Below are 23,206 nucleotides of genomic sequence, written 5' to 3' on the forward strand. Positions count from 1 at the left end.
CTACGGATAAACATGAAATGAAATTGTTAAATGTTTTTTATAGTTCTACAAAATATATATAAAAGTTATTTTCATATACTTTCTATTCTTTTTGATTTATTTTTTTCAGCTATTTATCCCGAATTTATAGATCGATAAAAAAGTCCAACATTTGCATTTTAATTCAATTCTTTTAATTTAATTAATCCGATATGGTATAATTTTAATTAATCTGTAAATTTTTAAATTTGATAATCTATGTCGTAATTTGATAATTTAAATGGCATGTCATGTAAATTATTATTATTAATTTTTAATTGGCCAATTGACCGAAAAAAGTCATTTTGTATTAAAAATAGTATATGTCAAAATAATATTATATATATGTATAATATTTATTATAATTGAATATATATAATTAAGAGATATAAGAATATATAAAGTAGATAATTATAATTTGCTATGTGAGTTTTAAAAATTTTAAATATATTTTCAATGTTTTATCAAGTAACCTTGGAATTGTATCATATAATAATGATTTTATTTTTTAAATTAAAATTAAATAATGAAAAATAAATTTTTTTTTTGAAAACATTTTAAAAAATATAAATTATTTTCATAAACAAACGAAGTTTTATTTTAATAATTATTTATTTATTTTAAATTTTAATATTTTTTATTTATTTGCACAAAATAAATAATGCAAAATAGGCTAATTTTTTTATTTAAAGTATGAAAATTTAAGAAACATCATTCAATTCATCTCATTTTATATATACCTTATTATATTAAGATATATGTAATAAATAAATTGACTTCAAAAAAGAATAAATAAATTATATATATAAATATTTTAATAGAATTATTCTTATAAATTTAATGTGTAACTCATATAACAGGTTTTCAAAGATTAGAGGAGTTGGATTTAAGTGATAACATATTTATTAATGGTGTAAGGTACCATATTTATTTTAATATTAAAGTTATTTGTTAACGTACGGTTTAATATCTAATATTTTTTTAATAGAGATTTAATGATGTTGGTTTTTCTTATTGTTTTACCCATGTCTTAAAATTTAAGTTCTTAAATAGCAATTATAAAAAGTTTAAAAATCTAAAAATAATTCTTTAATTTTATCAAAATTTAAATAACTTTTGACAATTTTTTAATGTTTAAAAAGGTTTTTTTTTTAATATATAATATTATATTCAAAATATTATATAATTTATACCAGCAATGAATTAAATCAGTCTAGTGCTACAATAAAAATTAATATTGCAATTTAAAATTTAATTCTTTTAAAATAATATATAAGTGAAATGGATAAATAAAATCTTGTTATTAATAACGTAGGGTTAATAACATAAACCTTTTCTCTATTTGGATTTATTTTATTTTATTTTACATAAAATGTTATAATTTATTTTTAATTTATTACAAAAATCAATATTTATAATTTTAACCAATAATGTTTGGCTAGAACAAAACAATAGAAACAAGTGGAAAGAATCAAAAACACTAATTGAAATTCTTGGAAGATTGAAAAGTGTTTATAAACAACTAAGGAAAGGCTATTTATAATAGAAAAACCCTAATATGAAAAATTATAAATAAATCCAAAAAAATAATCAAAATGCAAATTAACCCCCTAAATGGTGGAATTTGGACTGATTAAACTCTGTCAAGAGTTTTATCCAATAACGTTTGGCTAAAACGAAACAATAGAAATAAGAGGCAAGATGCCGAAAACTCTTATTGAAATTCTTGAAAAATTGAAAAGTGTCTATAAATAGTCAAGGAAATGTTATTTATGATAGAAAAATCCTAATATGAAAAATTACAACAAAGTCCAAAAAATAATCAAAATGCAAAATTGACCCCCTAAATGGTGGAGTTTGGACTGATTAGACTCTGTCAGGAGTTTTAACCAATAACGTTTTGCTAAGACGAAACAATAAAAATAATAGGCAAGATGCCAAAAACTCTTATTCAAATTCTTGAAATATCGAAAAGTGTTTATAAACTGTAAGGAAATGTTATTTATAATAAAAAAATTCTAATATGAAAAATTATAAAAAAATCCAAAAAAAATAATTAGAACGCAAAATTGACCCCCTAAACAGTGGAGTTTGGAATTATTAGACTCTGTCAGGAGTTTTAACCAATAACATTTACCTAAGACGAAACAATAGAAACAAGAGGTTAGAAGCCGAAAACTCTTATTAAAATTCTTGAAAAATTGAAAAATGTTTATAAAAAGGCAAGGAAATGCTATTTATAATAGAAAAACCGTTATATGAAAAATTACAACAAAATTAAAAAAAAAATCAAAATACAAAATTGACCACCTAAACGGTGGAGTTTGGACTGATTAGACTCTGTCAGAAGTTTTAACCTATAACATTTGCCAAAGACGAAACAATATAAACAAGTGGTAAGAAGCCGAAAACTCTTATTGAAATTCTTCAAAAATTGAAAAGTGTTTATAGACAACTAAGGAAATGCTATTTATGATAGAAAAATTCTAATATGAAAAATTATAAAAAAATTCAAAAAAATTATTAGAATGCAAAATTGACCCATAAATGGTGGAGTTTGAACTAATTACACTCCGTCAGAATTTTTAACCAACAACGTTTAGCTAAGGCGAAACAATAGAAAGAAAAAGTTAGAAGCCGAAAACACTTACTAAAATTCTTGAAAAATTGAAAAGTGTTTATAAACAGTCAAGGAAATACTATTTATAATAGAAAAACCTAAAAGAAAAATACAACAAAATCCAGAAAAAAAAAATTGAAATGCAAAATGGACCCCCTAAACGGTGGAGTTTGGAATGATTAGACTTTGTCATGAGTTTTAACCAATAATGTTTGGATAAGACGAAAAAATAGAAACAAGTGACAAGAAATCGAAAACTTTTATTGAAATTCTTGAAAGATTGAAAAGTGTTTATAAACAGTTAAGGAAAAGTTATTTATAATAGAAAAATCCTAATATGAAAATTATAAAAATAATCCAAAAAAGTAATCAAAATACAAAATTAACCTCCTAAATGGTGGAGTTTAGAGTGGTTAGACTCCGTCGGGTGTTTTAACCAATAATTTTTTGCTAAAACGAAAATATAGAAATAAGAGGCAAGAAGCCGAAAACTCTTATTGAAAGTCTTGAAAGATTGAAAACTGTTTATAAACAGTCAAGGAAATGTTATTTATAATAGAAAAACCCTAATAAAGAAAATTATAAAAAAATTCAAAAAAATAATCAAAAAAAAAATTTACCCCCTAAACGGTGGAGTTTGGAATGATTAGACTCTGTCAGGAGTTTTAACCAATAACGTTTGGTTAAGACGAAACAACAGAAACAATCTCAAGAAGTCAAAAACTCTTATTAAAATTCTTGAAAAATTGAAAAGAGTGTATAAATAGTCAAAGAAATGTTATTTATAATAGAAAAACTCTAATATGAAAAATTATAAAAAATCTAAAAACAATATAACAAATATTATCTTTCTATATCGACCAACACATAATTGTAAACTTGCAATATATAGACCGCCAAAATTAATCCCTAAGCTACACAGTATAATTTTAAATTTAACTATCACAAGTGATAAAACTCATCACACTTAAATTAGTTACTACTAATCACGTATCCTCTTTAAATTTAATTAATAAATATTAAAAATCATCTTTATTACTCCATAAATTGAGCCTTATCATCCTTATCACTCCATAAGATGAGGGCACCCTTATTTCTGCGTAGGATTAATGTGTTAATACATATACTTATCATAAGAAGGTATTCAAGCATTCATGAATCTTTAGCTCCAACATCGAATTAAGAAAAATTTATATTCCATTTCTTAAAGTTAAATCTACAGCAGTGAACATGAAGTCAATTATGGTCTGCTCTAGCCAATCAGAGATTACAAGATAATAACTTTTGGTGTGCTTAGCTCAAGTTTACTAGAAACCCAAAACCTAACAATTCTTAAAATCAAACTCAAATATGAATCTAACAATTTATTCATGAATTCTCAATTACCTATCCACCTTCTTCAACTACGAATCTCCCTGCTTCGTAGATTCAATAGAAATTTCTTCCTTCCCATTTGAGATCAATCCATTCTCTTTAGCTATGCCAATTTCCTTACCCTTTTCATCTTCTTTAGCTGGTTGGTCTTTCTCTTTGTCTTGCTCTGCTTTCAACTTTGCTTCTTCCTCAGACTTCTTTCTTCCTTCCTCTTCCTTGGCCTCTTCTAGAGCAGCAATCAATTTCTTCAGACATGTCTCTTCGTCTTCGTCTTCCGACTTTGGCATCAAATTCTCAGCAACATCAGCTGGTGTCATCTTCGTTTCCTCCAACAAGTTTTGAATCTTTGCAAACAGTTCATGGGATTCGACATCTAGATAATTCTCAGCTAGAACCTTAAATGCTTCAAAGCAACAATAAGACATTTCTATATGCTTATCCATCCTTCCCCTTCTGATCAAAGCAGGATCAAGCTTTTCCACATAATTTGTAGTGAACACAATGATTCTTTCTCCTCCACAAGCTGACCAAATTCCATCAATAAAATTCAACAGCCCAGATAAAGTTACCTTGCTGCTTTTCTTGTTTTCAGCTTCCTCTTCCTTTTCCTTTTTGGAAATTGGATCTTGCCCCTCTCCATCTTTATCTTCCTCTTTCTCCTTTGGCTTTCTCTGACCTGTAAGATCCAGAGAGCAATCAATATCTTCAATAACTATTATAGACTTGCTCGTCGTCTCGATCAATAGCTTTCTGAGCTCAGAATTGTCCTTGACTGTAGTCAACTCAAGATCATAGACATCATAGTTCAAGAAATTAGCCATGGCAGCTATCATAGTTGATTTCCCAGTTCCTGGAGGACCATAAAGGAGATAACCACGCTTCCAAGCCTTCCCAATCTTAGCATAGTAGCTTTTCCCCTTGCTGAACTTGACAAGATCTTTCATGATTTCTTCCTTCTCCTTTGTTGCCATTGCCAAAGTATCGAAACTTGCAGGATGCTCAAACACCACATGGCTCCACTTGGTAGCTTTCCATTCATACCAATTATTACTGGGATTGTTGGTGTAGAGTTTTCTTTGCCGATTCTTGACAGCAACAGCCTTCCCTTCTTTAATAACATGATCTATATAAGAATTGGTGATAACATTTCTGTAACGTCTATGAACTGTGAGCTTGAAATACCTCCTGCCTTCAGTGATAGGGTAAAAAGAAAAGGACTGGGTTTGTGGGGTTATTTTGTTTGAAGACCACCAGATTTTAATCCCATTAAAATCATCAGTAATCTCTTCATGATCGTCCATGCTGAGAACCACAGAGTGGCTTTCGTTGACAACGTCAGCTTTGAGCTTATTGGCACGCATGGAAGAGTTGGCGCTGAGGTAGCTTTGAATGGCGGAGTAGACCTCGCTGCGCTTAAGACGTTCTCCTGTGTATTCATGGAAAGTAATTTGTAGATAAGGGTAAACAAAACCCACTAATCTCTGAGTGTATCTGTTAAAAGATCCCCGGAGTTGATCTGGGAAGTACTGCTTAAACATAGCCCAACCAAACATTAGGCCGGCGATTACCGAGCCTAGTTGAGTCCACATCTCTGTTATAGTCATTGATTTGGACGCTTGAAATGAGAAGAAGAAGAAGAAGAAGAAGAAGTAGTGAATTTTAGAGTGGTTGGAAGCATATGGATGGAACTTGTGTTATTGAATATTTATATATTGAAGAAATATGACAAATTCACACTAGTCCACTTTGCATTGGTTCCTCGTAAATTCAATTGCCTTTCGGTTCTTGGTAGCTAGTAAGAACCATGATGGAACCTTCACAGAAGCTGGGGTGGCATTTAGTCGGTTGAATTCAAAATGGAATTCAACTAAATAAATTAAAATTTTAATTTTAAGAATTTAATGAATTCAATTCAAATTGAATTAAAAAAAATTCCATCTGTTAAACTTTTTAATGGTGTTTTCATATTTAGACTTTATGCAAGGGCGAAACCAAAAGACGGTTGAGGAGCCCTTCCCTTCGTCTCCCCCTGCTCTTTCTTTTCACTTTCGCTTTCCTTGATCCTCTTCTCCACTCGGTTATTTATTTCAAAAGAATATTTTGTATTTTTAACATTTAAGTCAATAAAAAATAGTTAAAGAAAAATATTTTTGTTATTAAAATAAAAATATATTATTTTTCATATTTTGAAAATTTTATTAAAATATTAATATATAAAATTATTAATATATTTTAATTTTTAAAACAAAATTAAATAATAAAAATAAATGATTTATTATAAAGTATTTTATTTGATTGATATTTTTAAAATATAAATTATTTTTCATAAATAAATAAAATTTAAATCACTGAAATAAGTGTTAATAATAATATATGAAATAATTTATAATTATAATATTTAGAGAGAAATAAAGATATGTAGAGATGAATGGAAATGATAGAGAGAGACCGAAAGAAAAAGAAGCATGTAGGCTATTATATACGGTAATAGTCATTCTCTGAACTATAATTTTAAAAACATCACAATCTAAGAAAATTCTAAGTCCGCTACTATCATTTTTTTTCTTTAGCGTTCTTAACTTTTTGTATTTTTTCTTTTTTAATGATCTTTCATCTGAAATTATGTTAATTTAATTTCTAGCTAGTTAATTTTTTTATTAATTTTAACCGTTAAATATTATTAAAAAAATTTAAAATACCCTTAATATAGAAGGACTAATTAGTATTTTTTTAAAAATCTAAATGATCAATTAATTAATTTTTTAAAATTATAAAGACTATTTAATAAAATATTTAACGACTAAAATTAATAAAAAGACTAACTAATAAAATTTTTAAAATGTTAAAAATATTTTAATATATTTTTTAAAATTAAAAAATTAACTAATAAATTTTTTAAAATCAAATAATAACTTTTTTCTTTTTACTAATAAAGATCTCTTAAATGGATTTTTCGCCTCCTTTTGTCATTTCTTTCCCTTTATTGGATAAACTATTTTTTTTCTTAAAAAAATATATTGATTTGAAAAAATTTTAAAAAATATTATTGTAAAGAGATATTAAGTTCCCATTAATAAATTTAATTTTTTAAAAAAGTTAATTGTAAATTTTAAAAATAAAACTAAGCATAGTAAAATTTTAAAAATAAAAGTTAATTAAATTTTACTTTTGTTTTTCTATTTTATATGTTCTAATGTTAAAAGTACTAATAAATGAAAATATATATTACAGTTATTCCATGTATTATAAAACATAATTAAGTTCATTTAGATTAAGACTTGCATATAGAGATAGTCTGAATTTTTCATATGAAATTGGGAGGACCACTTAAATTAAAGTGATCATGAAGTTTGGCCATTCACATGGTAGTGAGGATTTTTCTTTTTTCTTTTCTAAAAAAAATCCTAGTCAAAACGTTTAGATAGGATAAATTTTTTAAAAATTTAATAATATTATCAAATTTAATTAGAAATTTTGAGAAAAATAAAATAATGATTTATTAAAATTATTGTGTGTACAGAAAGACTTAAATATCCCAGTCAACAAGTTTTGATACAATAAAATTAATTTTCAAAATAGAAATTTTGAGTTTTATTATAAATTAAAATAGCTGAATATATAATTATATTTTATATTAAACACAAATTAATTATATTATTTTTTATAAACAATTAATTATATTATCAATAATTTATTAAAAAAGTAAAAATTGATCACATATTACTAACTGTATTTTAAATTTTGCTATGCTATGAATTATTATAAATTGATTATAATTTTATTATTTTATAAAAATTTAAAATTTAATCAATAAAATTTTAAATACAGTTAATAATAAATTAAATATTGGCAATAACATAATTTTTAAAGTAATAACAAATCACTCCGTTTTGAAATGCAAAATATTGTCAATAAAATTTAATCAATAAAATTTTATCAATTGGTTTTATTTCATGCCCTTATTTTATTAGTACGAGACTTCTTCCAAAAATGTGAGATTTTGAATTTAAATATTAATTAAAGTCAATTTTTAAAAAAATATAATATAATAAAAAATATAAAATATAATTTGAATATATTTTTTATTAATGCACCATATAATTTGAAAATTCTATCAAACTCAAACGGAGCATTAATGATAATTTGTACAATATCAAAATAAAAAATAAATTAAAAAATCAATGATTTAACTCTGTTAAACACAAGCCTGATGACTAACAATAATTTGCAAAATATTAAAATAAAAAATAAATAAAAAGAAGTCAATAAATTAAGTTAACAAAGTCTAAATTATTCCAAACCTCAAATTTCAAATTGAAAGGGATTATGGTCCTACATACCACACCAAATTGTACTCCTTTTCATTTTGTTTTCTTCTATTTTGGTTTTCAAAATCTTCGAGATACGGTTATATTTAAAATTAAATCATTACCTTAATTAAGCTCCAAATAAAAATCAATTAATAATTTTTAACTCAAATTTAGAATTGAAAATATTTCTGTCCAAGTACGGTTATATTTGAAATTAGACAATTAACTCAATTAAGTTCGAGATGAAAATCGATTAATAATTTTTAACTCAAATTTAAGATTGAAAATATCTAAAATGACCATTCTAAACACTTCCTTTCAAATTTTTATTAAAAATATTGAAATTGACAATGTAATCTCTAGAATTTGATATGCTTTCAGCCGTGAATTCTAAAAAGTAAAAGTTATATATATAAAAAAAAGAATGGTGGAGGGTAGCATGGCATTTTCAAAACACAAGTTTTAAATATGTGTGAAATAAAATTTAATAAAATTTAATGTATTTTAGGATGTATAATTGAAAAGTTAATAAAAAAATTATATTTTTTAATAAATGTGAAAAAGTGAATAAAAATTATAGAAAAGAGATAATATTTTGCTTTAAAAGTTTATTTGATTTATTTTTTAAAATTTATTTGATATTTTTTTTAAATTTAATAGTTTTATTAATTACACTTCAAAAAATTAAATGTCTTATTAATTTATTTATTGATCTAGATTTTAAAGGTTGCCTTTTTGTTAAAAGAAAAAGAAAAATATTGGCTCTCTTAGATTTCATGGAAACAAAGGTTGCTTTGAAGAAGATAGATTGGCTCTCTTAGATTTCAAGGCATTCATTGGTTCCACGCAGACCATCTTCTTCCTTCATGGATTGATGATCCAATCAGCAATTATTGTGAATGGAAGCATGTCATTTGCAACTCAACCACTGATCACGTAACTGAGCGGTTACATGCTCTCACTCAACAATACACGAAAATATGATATTGATGATCTCAGTTAATATGTTTAGATATAATAAAATTTTTTAAAAATTTAATAATATTATCAATTTAATTAAAATATCAATATATAAAATTATTAATATATTTTAATTTTTAAATCAAAATTTATTAATAAAAAATAAATTATTTTATTATAAAATATTTTCTTTGATTAATATTTTTTAAATATAAATTATTTTTTATAAACAAATAAAATCTAAAGCACTGGAATAAGTATTAATAATAATATATGAAATGATTTATAATTATAATATTTAGAGAGATAAATACAAATTAATTATATTATTTTTTTATAAATAATTAATTATATTATTGATAATTTATTGAAAAAGCGAAAAATTATCACATATTACTAACTAACTGTATTTTAAATGAATTATTATAAATTGAAAAAGTTATATGAATATAGTTTTATCATTTTATAAATATTTAAAATTTAATCAATAAAATTTTACAGTTAGTAATAAATTAAATTATTTATGACTTATTTTTATAAATTATCAATATTATAATTAATGTGTTTAATTGATATATTTTTTGTAAATTTTGGTATTCAATAAATTATAATTTAAATTTAAATTTTGGGAAAATTACTTCTTAGTCCCTCAGGTTTAACATAATTAACACTTCTATCCCTCTATTTTGGCGACCCAACACTTAAGTCCCTCACTTTCTCTCCCGTCCAAATTCGTAGTCCTTCCGTCCATTTAAACCATTTGGTCAAAGAGTCAAAAGTGAGAGGAAGAAGAAGAAGAAGAAGAAGAAGAAGAAGAAGAAGAAGAAGAAGAAGAAGAAGAAGAAGAAAGAAGAAGAAGAAGAAGAAGAAGAAGAAGAAGAAGAAGAAGAAGAAGAAGAAGAAGAAGAAGAAGAAGAAGAAGAAAGAAGAAGAAGAAGAAGAAGCAGAAGGAGAAAGAAGAAGAAAAGAAGAAGTTGTAGAAAATGGTAAGAAGAAGAAAAGAAGAAGTTGTAGAAAATGGTAAGAAGAAGAAGGAGAAGAAGAAGGAGAAGAAGAAGAAGGGGTATTTGGGTTTGGGTTTAGTGAGGGTTAATTTTGTCAATTCACGTGTCCCAAACGGCTATTTTGGACGGAAGGACTGCGAATTTGAATTGAGGAGAAAGTGTGGGACTTAAGTGTTGGGTCGCTAAAATAGAGGGACAGAAGTGTTAATTACGTTAAACCTGAGGAACTAAAAAGTAATTTTCCCTTAAATTTTTAATGAGTTAACATGAAATAGTAAAGCGGTATAAGTATATATTTAGAATTATTTCAATAAGAATAATAATAAATATTTTAAAACACTTGAACTTAAAATAAAGGGAATTGGAGAAAATTTTATATATATATAAAGTAAACAAAATTCTGGAAAAAAAATAAATTAAAAAAAAAGGTAAGGTGAGGATGTAATTTTGTTGTTATTAAAGAATATTAATATATTAATTATATAAAATTTATAAATATATAACAAATAAAGCTCGTAAAAAAATTAAAATATATAGTAAATTTCATAAAGTTGATTTAATATATTAAAATAAGGAATTGTTATTATCTTTAATAATGAAAATAAAATATAATAATATGATTCTCAGAGTAATATTTTAAATTTATTTATATAGTAAATTATTATTTATTTTTTATAAAGGGAAATATTAAAATTTAACATGAAATATTCTCAAATATATTTATTTTATTTTACTTTTTAAATTTCATAAATATATATCAAAATATCAACTATATAAAATTTTATCAAAATAAAAATGTATTTTTTTCTGTATTTTAAAAATTTTATTAAAATATCAACTATATAAAATTATTAATATATTTTAATTTTTAAATCAAAATTAATTAATAAAAAAATAAATTATTTTGTTATAAAATATTTTCTTTGATTGATATTTTTTAAATATAATTTTTTTTACAAATAAATAAAATTTAAATAACTAAAATAAGTATTAGTAATAATATATGAAATTATTTATAAATATAAAATTTCGAGAGAGATAAATACATAAGAGAAGATGAAGAGACGAATGAAAATGATGGTGAAAGAAAGACCGAAAAAATTGAAAGAAAAAGAATCATATAAAATAAGTTTGTAAAGACTTAATAAAATTCTAAGTCTATTAATATGATTTTTTTTAATATTTTTAATTTCTTGTAATTTTTTAAAGATTTTTCATCCAAAATTATATTAATTTAATTTCTAGGTAATTTGATAATCCATCTATGATTTAACTCATTTGACTTTCAATAATAGAAATAAAGGTAAAGTTATGTAATTTTTTCAATTCTCAGCAAGTTGGTAACTACATTCATCACTTCACCATTTTAAGTATATGTAAATAATAATAATAAATAAAAACATAAATTTTTAATAGAATCAGTTATTTTATTCTATATAATGAAAAGATTACTATTTAATTTTTAAGGTGATAGAAAACTTATTAATTAATCTCTCAATTTTAAAAAATGTATTAAATGTCTTTACTATTTTAAAAATCTACTAATTAAATCTTCTATTAATTTTAATCGTTAAATATTATAAAAAAATTAAAAATATCTCTAATATAAAAGAACTAATTAATATATTTTTTAAAATTATAAAAACTATTTAGTAAATTTTTTTAAATGTTCAAAATGTTTTAGTATATTTTTTAAAATAAAAAAATTAATTAATAAGTTTCTTTATATTATAAAAACTGAATAATAATTTTTTCAACCCCTATTATTGCAATGGAAATTAGAATTTTTTTAATTTTAATTTTAGTATATTTTTCATTTAATTTTTTTAATTAATTAATAAGTTTCTTTAATTTTAGTATATTTGTCATTTGCGGAAAAAAATCCTTCATTAGATATTTATTCGAAAAATATTTTTAAAATATTATTGTAAAGATTCTGTAAAAAGATATTAAGTTTTCATTAATAAATTTTATGTTTTAAAAAAGTTAATATTATTTATTGTAAATTTTAAAAATAATACAAAAATTTTACTTTTGTTTTTCTATTTTATAAATAAGTATAATAAATAAAAATATATTTTACAGTTATTATGAAACATAATCAATCTCATTTTAGATTAAGACTTGCATACAGAGATGGTCTGAATTTTCTCATAAAGAATTGGGTGGGACACTTAAATTAAAGTGATTATGAAGTTTGGCCATTGGTAATTAGAATTTTTTTTTTTTTGAAATTTTGATGATGTTACTTAAAAGTAAATTATTTTTTAAATGGAAATGTTAAATTTTAATATGAAAATATTTTTAAATATATTTCATTAATATATTGTTGCATTTTTTTTTAAAGAAAAAGTAAATATCAATGCCAAATAAATAGTGGTACCAATTAAAATTTGGTCATAGAATGGTAATTAGGAAATTTTGAATTCATATGGGACCATTTGATATTAATTTAAGAAATTAATAAATTATTGAGATGGTTATCTGAAAAGAAAATTTTAATAATCCAATCAATACATTTAGATAGAATAAAATTCTTGAAATTTTAATAATATTATTAATTTAATAGAAAATTTTGAGAAAATACAATAAATCACTCATCTATCATCGACTATAATTGTTAAGCATTAATGATTCATTGAAATTATTGTGCAAGACTTAAATATCCCAGTCAATAAATTTGAATAGAATAAAATTCTAAAATTTTTTTTAATATATAGCTGTTTTGATGAAATATTTAAGTGGAATATGACATATCATTAAAAATATTGGCAACAACATGGTCCCAAATAATATTTTAAATTTATTCATAAAGTAAATTGTTATTTAATTATTTTTGAAGTTTTATAAACCAAAATAAAATAAGTACATTGATCATTTAAGCACTATTATAAAAGGGAGGCATTTAGAATTCAGCTAAATAATGATATACCGAAGCAGAGATCGCCGGACGTAACAGCGCGGTCTCGAGAATTCAATGTCACTAAAATCAAATTCTTTTTGGAGTCACATAAAAACCCTCACGTAAATTAAATTTATCGAGTAAATCCATCGTTGGAGAAGACTAGAACATGCAAAATAGAAGCCGTCCACAATCGGCAAGAAAAATTAGAGATAGGGTTAAAAAAAAAAAACTATAAATCTAATACAACCACAAAATGTAAAAAATCACTAATTACAAAGTAATTCGATAAACTACATGCGAAGTCGAAAATCTTACCGAACTCAATTCTGACGACTAATGATAATTTGCACAATATTAAAATAACAAAAAAAAAGTAGTCCATAAATTAAGTCATTTGATGACAAATTCTAAATTATTTCAAATCCGAAATTCCAAAATGGAAGTGACTGTGGTCCATATATCACACCGAATTGCACTCCTTTCCATCTCACACCAAATTGCACTCCTTTCCATCTCTGTCTCTTCTATTTTTGTTTTCCATCTGTGTCTCACACCAAGTCCTCTTAAAAGTCCTTCATTAGATAAACTATTTTTTCTCTTAAAAAATATAGTTTTAGATTTTTTTATTGATTCCTACCGTTTTTTAAAAAAGACTTATTGTAAAGAGATATTAAGTTTCTATTAATAAATTTAATTTTTAAAAAATTAATTTAATTTTATTGTAAATTTTAGAAATAAAATTAAGAATAGAAAAATTTTGAAAATAAAAATTCATTAGGTTTTACTTTTGTTTTTTAATTTTATATATTCTAATTTTAGAAGTCCTAATAAATTAAAAAATAATAAGTTTACAAGTTTTACCACTCGTAATTAACAAGAAAAAAAGAAAATAATTGTGAAATGTGAAATTTATAAAATGTTTCAATCTCACTAATAATTAATATTTTTTTTATACTCATATATTTTACAGTTATTCCATGTCTAATGGAATATAATTAACCTCGGATTTAGATGAAGAGATGGACTGAATTTGATTATGAAGTTGATTATGAAGTTTGGCCACTGAATGGTAAATTATTATTTAATTTAGATTCATTCATAAAGTAAATTATTATTTAATTATTTTTTAAAACGGAAATGTTAAATTTGAATATGAAAATATTTTTAAATATATTTCATTAATATATTTGTTGCATTTTTTTAAAAAGTAAATAAATTTATAATTAAAGTTTGGTCACATAATGGTAATTAAAAAATTTTAAATGAATAATAGATCACAGATACTGATTTATAAAATTATTAAATTATTGAGATGATTATTTAAAAAGAAATTTAATAATTTCAGTCAATACGTTTGGATAGACTAAAATTTATGAAATTATTAAATTATTGAGATGTTGCATTTATTTTTTTAAAAAAAGTAAATATCAATACCAAACAAATAGTAGTAATAATTAAAATTTCATCACAGAATGATAATTAGGAAATTTTGAATGCATACTGGACCATATTTGATATTGATTTAAGAAATTAATAAATTATTGAGATGGTTATTTGAAAAAGAAATTTTAATGATTCCGGTCAATACGTTTAAATAAAAGAAAATTCTTGCAATTTTGATATTATATCATTAATTTAATTAGAAATTTTGAGAAAATACAATAAACTACTTATTTATCATTGAATTGACCTATATATGATGTGGTTGTTAAACATTAATGATTTATTAAAATTATTGTTTGTATAGGAAGACTTAAAATTCCGGTCAACAAGTTTGGATAGAATAAAATTCTCAAAGATTTTATGATATATAGCTGTCTTGATGGAAAATTTGAGAGAAATATCACACTATCACTAAAAATATAACAAATTACTATGTTTTGAAATATAAAATATTGGCAATAACATGATTCCATAGTAATATTTTAAATTTATTCATAAAATAAATTGTTATTTAATTATTTTTAAATTTTTATAAACGGAAATATTAAATTTTAATATGAAAGATTTTTAAATATATTTCAGTAATATATTTATTGTATTTAAAAAAAAAGTAAAATATAAATGCAAAACAAATAGCAATCCTAACTAAAGTATATGGATTATCATATATATTCATCGTAAATTATCACTTATGAAACATAAAAGTTATTTTTTTATCAATTGGTTGTATTTCATACCTTTATTTTATTAGTAACAGATCTTCCAAACATGTGAGATTTTGAATTTAACTAATAAATTTGAATATTAGTTAAAGTTAATTAATAAAAAAAATATAAAATAAAAAATATAACTTACATATTTTTTTATTAATATTCCATATATTTTATTTAATCAAGGTTCATATGGCTATACATGAGAGAGTTCCTTAATGGTATCCAAAAGTTCAAAATTCAGTATAAATCGAATCAAACTAAAATCTAAAAATAGTAATAAATCAAACCAACTCCACAACAAACAAACCAAATTAAAAAATAAATAGTCACGACTAAGTACTGATTTTACTAAACTCCACTGTTATAACACCGATAACTCCCATCAACATCCCATTATTGTCGATCAACACGGAAGCGAGCGCAACAATAAGTCAAGAATGCAATTAATACCAAATACAGAAAAAACAAAAGAAATATAATAAGAAAATAAAACAACTAACATGCAGTAAATTGGAGAAAACCTTTGAAACAAAGTAAGAGCGTTGATCATTCAAGCACTACTATAATTGAGAGGTGTTCAACGCTCAGCTAAATAATGATACACGAGAGCGGAGATCGCCGGATATAACAGCGAGGTCTCTAGAGTCCAATGTTACTAAAATCAAACTCTTTTTAGAGTCATATAAAAACTCTCAAGCAAATCAAATTTATGGAACAAATCTCTCATCGAATAAGATTAGAACATGCAAAATAGAAGCCGTCCACAAATGGCGAGGAAAATTAAAAATAGAAATTAAAGAAAAATAATTATAAATCTAATAAAATCATAAAATATAAAAAAATCACCGATCACAAAGTAACTCGCAAACTGTCAGCAAAGTCGAAAATCCTACATAACTCAATCTATACGACTAATAATAATTTGTACAACTTCAAAATAAAAAAAAAATAAATAAAAAGAAGTCAATGAATCAAGTCATTTGATGACAAAGTCTAAATCATTCCAAATCCTCAATTTCAAAGTGGAAGTGATTGTGGTCCCACAATTCACCCCAAATTGCACTCTTTTCCATTTTGTTCTCTTCAAATCTATCTACTACGCTTAAATTTGAAATTAAACCATTAGCTCAATTAAACTCAAGATGGAAATCAATTAATGACTTTTAACTCAATTTAAGATTGGAACTATAAGATGGCAATTCTAAATCTTTTCTCTCAAATTTTTATCGAAAATATTGAAATTGGAAATACAATTTGATATGCTTCCAATTATAAATTTAAAAAAATAAAAATTATATAAATTTAAACTGAATTAAAATTAAGCAGAAACCATTAAAAATTGACTTACAGTTAGTTTAAAATATGAATTAATCATCAAAGAAAATTAATTCCATAGATAAAAAAATTTGATAATTTTATTAATTACACATTAAAAAATTAAAATGGCTTATTAATTTATTTATTGATCTAGACTTTAAAAGTTACCTTTTGTTAAAAAAAAATCCAATATTTGTGATTAGGGACACTAATAGAGTTATGAATGAATATAAATAAGGGGAAGGAGTGGTGGATGGGAGCATCGCATTTCCAAATGGAGTTGGCTAACATAGCAAAGTGCTTATTGTTGGGTGTTGTGATTCTGTGGATTCAAATCCATGGAAACAAATGTTGCTTTGAAGAAGAGAGATTGGCTCTCTTAGATTTCAAGGCATTTGTTGGATCAAATGGGTTTGACGCAGACCATCTTCTTCCTTCATGGATTGATGATCCAACCAGCAATTGTTGTAAATGGGAGCGTGTCATGTGCAACTCAACCATCGATCACGTGACTGAGCTGTCGCTCAACAATACACGACAATATGATATAGGGAGTGATTCGTTTTATTATGATGAAAATAGTTGGTATGTAAACTTGTCAATGTTTCAGCAACTGAAAGAGCTCAAAACTCTTAATTTATCCTACAATAATTTTGATTGTTCTATTGATGACCAAGGTAATATACTATGCTCTTCTAATTCTATTTTTATTTTCACTTTTCTATTTATTTTCTAAATATAAAAATATTTAAATATAATTTCTACTATTAATAACATGATATGAAAATGTCTAGGAATTATTATCTCAAATAACATGGAAGATGTATGATATCAAAACTTGGATTATTATGGTTTATATATATATATTAATTTCCAAACATATGCAGGTTGTGAAAGTTTATCAAAACTGAAGAAACTTGAAGTTTTGGATCTTACTTGGAATAGAATGGAAGGTTCTTTTCCTATACAAGGTATGTTTGATCTTTAAAAATCATTCAATCTTAAAATTCAATTAAACTCAATCAACCATTCTCTCTGTTTTCAAGTTTTATTTCACATTATTTTTTTTTTCTGCTCCTACTGTAAGTGCTGTTTTTAATTATATAAACTATAGGTAAACTTTAAATTCCTATAGATGAATTGTCTTTACATTTGTAAAATAAATATTTTTTTATAAAAAATTAACTGGAATTGTCAAATGATAGTTCTGCAAAATCAAATTCAAATGTTTTTTAGGCAACTTAGAATTATGGATTTGAAATTCAATGAATTGACTTCTTGCAAGTGATTAATTAATTAATTGTGACATAAAATAACATACAAATTGTATGGTATACAAGTTTTCTAAAATTAAAGGAGTTGGATTTAAGTGTTAACAAATTCAATTATAGCATTTTATTATCATCTTAAAAATATTAAATTTTATTAAATACTAAAAAATATTTTGAAAAATTTTTTAAAAATAAAATGAAATTAAATTAAATATGGCTATTAATAGTCAAATAAATGAAAAAAAAGGCAATAATTTTAGAACAACTAAAAGAAAAATAAATAAAAATTATAAAATGAAAGGAATATATATTACATTTATATTAAAAAATATTGACATAATTAAAAAATACATATAATTAAAAATACTCTAAAATTTTTTAAATATATTTTCTATGTGTTATCATAAAAATAAAAGTAATTTTGGAATTGCATGACATATATATATATATTCAGTGATTTTTTATTAGATTAGAATTAAATAATAAAAAATAAATTATTATGTGAAAAATATTTTTTTTAAAAAAATATACATTATTTTCCAGAAGCTCTAATTTAATATTTTTTTTATTTATTTACGTAAAACAAATAATGCAAAGCACGTTAATTTATTTATTTAAAATATAAAAATTTAAACTAAATTATACGATTTATCTCATGTTATATATGTATTATTATATTAAGACATATTTAATAAATAATTTGTATATATAAATATTTTAATAGAATTATTCTTACATAAAATATAAAAATTTAAAATAAATTATACGATTTATCTCATGTTATATATGTATTATTATATTAAGACATATTTAATAAATAATTTGTATATATAAATATTTTAATAGAATTATTCTTACAAATTGAATGTGTAATTTATATCAAAAAATAATAAAAATATTATATTTAGTATATTCTGGGCTAATATATATTATATTTTTAAATTAATTAAAAATTTTAATTAAGAAGCCCTTTTATTAACAAAATAAAATTTGAGAGATAATTAAGATTACTTTTTATTTCAAGACATTTATTTTTAGGTAACTTAATTATGTGAAAGTGATTAATTCATTAATTGTGTTATGAAATAACATATAAGTTGTTATATGGTATACAGGCTTTTAAAGATTAGCGGATTTGGACATTAATTGTGTTATGAAATAGTTTCAATAATAGCATCTTATCATCATTGGCTGCTCTTCCATCCTTTTGTTTAAAGTGAAACAAATTAGTTATTAAAATTCATCATAATATTACTATCTCATATTTTATTTTATTTTATTTATTAAAATTATGAGAAATTTCAAAAACTATTAGCTCCTTTAGTTAAAGTAATATATAAATTAATTATTATAGTACTATTTAATTTATCTTATTTTCAGTAAATCTCTTAAAATATCTCTTAATATTTAATAAAATTTAATGTATTTAAAATGGATACAATTAAAAAATTAATAAAAAATTATATTTTTTAATATTTGTGTAAAAGCACATTAAAAAAAATTGAAACGGAGAGAATATATTTTTTTTCTTATTTACAATTTATATATTGAATATATGCGAGTCAGTAAAACAAAATATATTTTAAATAGGAGTGTTAAAATTTTCATTATTTATTGTAAAAAAAATCTTCATCAAATTAATTAATACATTAGTTAATTTGATTTTTTATTTTTGATAAATTTTGATAAATTTTTTATTTTTATTTAATTATTAAGAAAATAAACAATAATATATTGTTTATAATGTGAAGCACACTATTTTTTTATATATAAATTATGAAAATGATGATAAATTATTTAATTCTCCTAAACTTACATATCTTATTACACTTAACAAATATTTAATAAATAAATTATAAATATGAATATTTATAACTCATATTGAAAAATAATAAAAAGGTTATATTTATTATATTCTACGCATAATATATATTATATTTTTAAATTAAATAAAAATTTTAATAAAAATGTCATTTTATTGATAAAATAAAATTTGAGAGATAATTAAAATTATTTTTTATCATTTAAATTACAGTTAATAATAAATTTAAATAAATATCACCGAAAATAATATAAGAAATTACTATATATATATAATATTTATTAGGATTGAATATATAAATAAAAAATATATATATGTATGACAATCAAAACTATTAGATTAAATTATAATTTTGATAAAAAATATGATTTTTTTTCATTACCCTTACTTAAATGCAGAATATTTTACAGGTTTTGAAAGATTGAAGAAGTTAGACATTAATGGAAATAGATTCAATAAAAACATATTATCATCATTGGGAGCTCTTACATCACTCAACACTTTAACTCTTAGTCACATGTATGATGCAATGGATAGTTCATTCCCTATCCAAGGTAAGTTTAATTAATTTTAGATTTATTTTCCTTACATTCATTGTATTACAACATTCTGTTTCATTCTACCACAATATTCTGCAGAATAAAAGAATTTGAAGAATTTAACATTCTTGGATATAAGTGGTAACAATTTCAATGGCACCCTATCATTTAAAAAAAAATAAATTGATTTTTTTTTAAAAAAAATAAATGAATTTCTCAAATGTTTTTATATATGATTTTACAAAACTATGTATAAACTAAAACATTTCTCTTCGTTATTATATATATTATGTATATACATAAATTCATATTTTACATTAAAATAATATAATTAAAATCAAATTTTAAGATAAATAAAATGTAAATCATAATTTTATTAAAATATTTTTAAATAAAATAAGTGTTTAGCTAATAACTAAAGTTTATACTTAAAAAGGAAAAGTATTTTTTATATATATATAATTGAGAAATATAATTTCCGGTGATATTTTTTTAATATTATTCATCATCACTATTAATTTATACGTTAAAATTTCAAATTAATATAAATATATAAAGCAGACTAAATTAAAAATATTAAAATCGATGAATATTTATTATTGATTATGTGAATTAAAAAATATATATAATTAAAAAATACATAAAATTTTAAATATATTTTCAAAGTTTTTTCTTACTATCATTGGGTGATTTTACATCACTTGAGACTCTCACTCTTGGCTACAATAGTATGAAAGATTTTTTCCTATACAAGGTATGTTTGATCTTTAAAATCCAATTAAACTCACTCAACCATACTCTCCGTATTATATTTAATAAATAAATTATATATATAAATATTTTAATAGAATTATGCTTATAAAAAATTAATAAAAATATTATATTGATTACACTCTAGACATAATTTGTGCAACTTAATTATGTGAAAGTGATTAATTAATTAATTGTGACGTAAAATAACATACAAGTTGTATGATATACAGATTTTCAAAGATTAGAGGAGTTGGATTTAAGTGGCAATAGATTCAATAATAGCATCTTATTATCATTGGCTGCTCTTCCATCACTTAATACTTTGATTCTCAATGACAATTATATGGAAGGTTCATTCCCTAACCAAGGTATATTTGATTACTGATTGAATGACCACTATACTCTTAAATCTTATTTTTAATTTTTTAAAATTATTTTTAAAATTTATTTAATAAAATGTAGCCACTTTGTATTTAAACAAATACTCCATTCGTAAAATAAAATAAAATTAAATATGGTTATAAGAGTCAATTTATATGTTATTATAGTGAAAAAAATGACAATAATTTTAGAACAACTAAAAGAAATATAAATAAAAATTATAAAATAAGAGGAATATATATTACATTTATATTAAAAAATATTGACATAATTAAAAAAATATATAATTAAAAATAATCTAAATTTTTTAAATATATTTTCTATGTTTTATCATAAAAATAAAAGTAATTTTGGAATTGTATGAATATATATATATATATATATATATATTCAGTGATTTTTTTAGATTATAATTAAATAATAAAAAATAATTTATTATGTGAATTTTTTAAAAAAAATACAAATTATTTTCTAAAAGCCCTAATTTAATAATTTTTTATTTATTTTATACAATTTAATATTTTTTATTTATTTTCACATATAAATAATGCCAAACACGCTAATTTTTTTATTTAAAATATAAAAATTTAAAATAAATTATTTAATTCACTTCATTTTTTATATGTCTTATTACACCAAGACATATATAATGAATAATTTATATATATAAATATTTTAATAGAATTATTCTTACAAATTTAATGTGTAATTCATATGGGAAATAATAAAAATATTATATTTATCATTCTCTAAACATAATATATATTATATTTTTAAATTAAATAATATAACTGAAATTAAATTTTAAAATAAATAAAATATTTTAAAATAGAATTATAATTATGATAAGAGTTATTCGTTCAACTACAACTCAACTGCAGGTCACGTGACTGAGCTCTCGCTCAACAATACACGACAATATGATATGGAGAGTTATTCGTTTTATTATGATGAGAATATTTGGTATGGAGAGTTATTCGTTTTATTATGATGAGAATATTTGGTATGTAAATTTGTCAATGTTCCAGCAACTGAAAGAGCTCAAAACTCTTAATTTATCCTATAATCATTTCGATTGTTCTATTGATGATCAAGGTAATATACTATGCTCTTCTAATTCTATTTTTATTTTCACTTTTCTATTTATTTTCTAAATATAAAAATAGTTAAATATAGTTTCCATGATATGTTTAGATAAAATTTTCTACTATTAATAACATGATATCAAAATGTCTAGAAATTGATGGACTTGAAATTCAATTATTATTTCATATGCAGGTTGTGAAAGATTATTAAAAGTGAAGAAGCTTGAAGTTTTAGACCTGACTTCGAATAGATTTAGTAATATCATTTTATCATCATTGGGTGCTCTTATATCACTTAAAACTTTAATTCTTAGCAGCAATAGAATGGAAGGTTCTTTTCCTATACAAGGTATGTTTGATCTTTAAAAATCATTCGATCTTAAAATCCAATTAAACTCATTCAACTATGCTCTCTGTTTTCAAGTTTTATTTTCTTTTTTTTTTTTTTTTCTGCTCCTACTGTAAGTGCTGTTTTTAATTATATAAACTATAGGTAAACTTTAAATTCCTATAGATGAATTGTCTTTGCATTTATAAAATAATTATTTTTTTTATAAAAAATTTACTGGAATTGTCAAATAATAGTCTGCAAAATCAAATTGTCAAATATTTTTTTAGGCAACTTAGAATTATTGGATTTGAAATTCAATGAATTGACTTCTTGCAAGTGATTAGTGATTAATTAATTAAT

The 23,206-nt window shown here is 22.2% G+C and overlaps 2 protein-coding genes across 3 annotated transcripts in view; one reads left to right on the forward strand and one right to left on the reverse strand.

Annotated features, from left to right (window-relative positions):
- Positions 1–3,800: 3,800 nt before the first annotated feature.
- Positions 3,801–5,684, reverse strand: LOC122725062 (AAA-ATPase ASD, mitochondrial-like). Its single transcript, XM_043961538.1, has one exon. The coding sequence runs from the start codon at positions 5,614–5,616 to the stop codon at positions 4,042–4,044; it is 1,575 nt and encodes a 524-aa protein (XP_043817473.1). The 5' UTR covers positions 5,617–5,684; the 3' UTR covers positions 3,801–4,041.
- An 11,202-nt stretch (positions 5,685–16,886) lies between these two features.
- LOC110607890 (receptor-like protein 13) overlaps positions 16,887–23,206 on the forward strand; it is a 102,204-nt gene continuing 95,884 nt past the window's right edge. The window contains exons 1-2 of one of the 2 annotated variants that reach the window (XM_043962154.1): positions 16,887–17,341; positions 17,552–17,561. In XM_043962154.1, coding sequence (XP_043818089.1) covers positions 16,888–17,341; positions 17,552–17,561 — 464 coding nt within the window. In that variant the 5' untranslated portion in view covers position 16,887. Of the gene's footprint in view, positions 17,342–17,551; positions 17,562–22,800; positions 22,865–23,206 lie in introns of those variants that run through there. The other variant, XM_043962157.1, reaches the window with a different exon arrangement.

Source organism: Manihot esculenta, chromosome 11 (genome assembly GCF_001659605.2).
Source record: "Manihot esculenta cultivar AM560-2 chromosome 11, M.esculenta_v8, whole genome shotgun sequence".
In the NCBI taxonomy this organism is placed as follows: domain Eukaryota; kingdom Viridiplantae; phylum Streptophyta; class Magnoliopsida; order Malpighiales; family Euphorbiaceae; genus Manihot; species Manihot esculenta.

What these genes read in the sequence shown, in the direction of transcription:
- LOC122725062 (XM_043961538.1), bottom strand. Translation starts at nt 5,616, where the DNA reads ATGACTATAACAGAGATGTGGACTCAACTAGGCTCGGTAATCGCCGGC.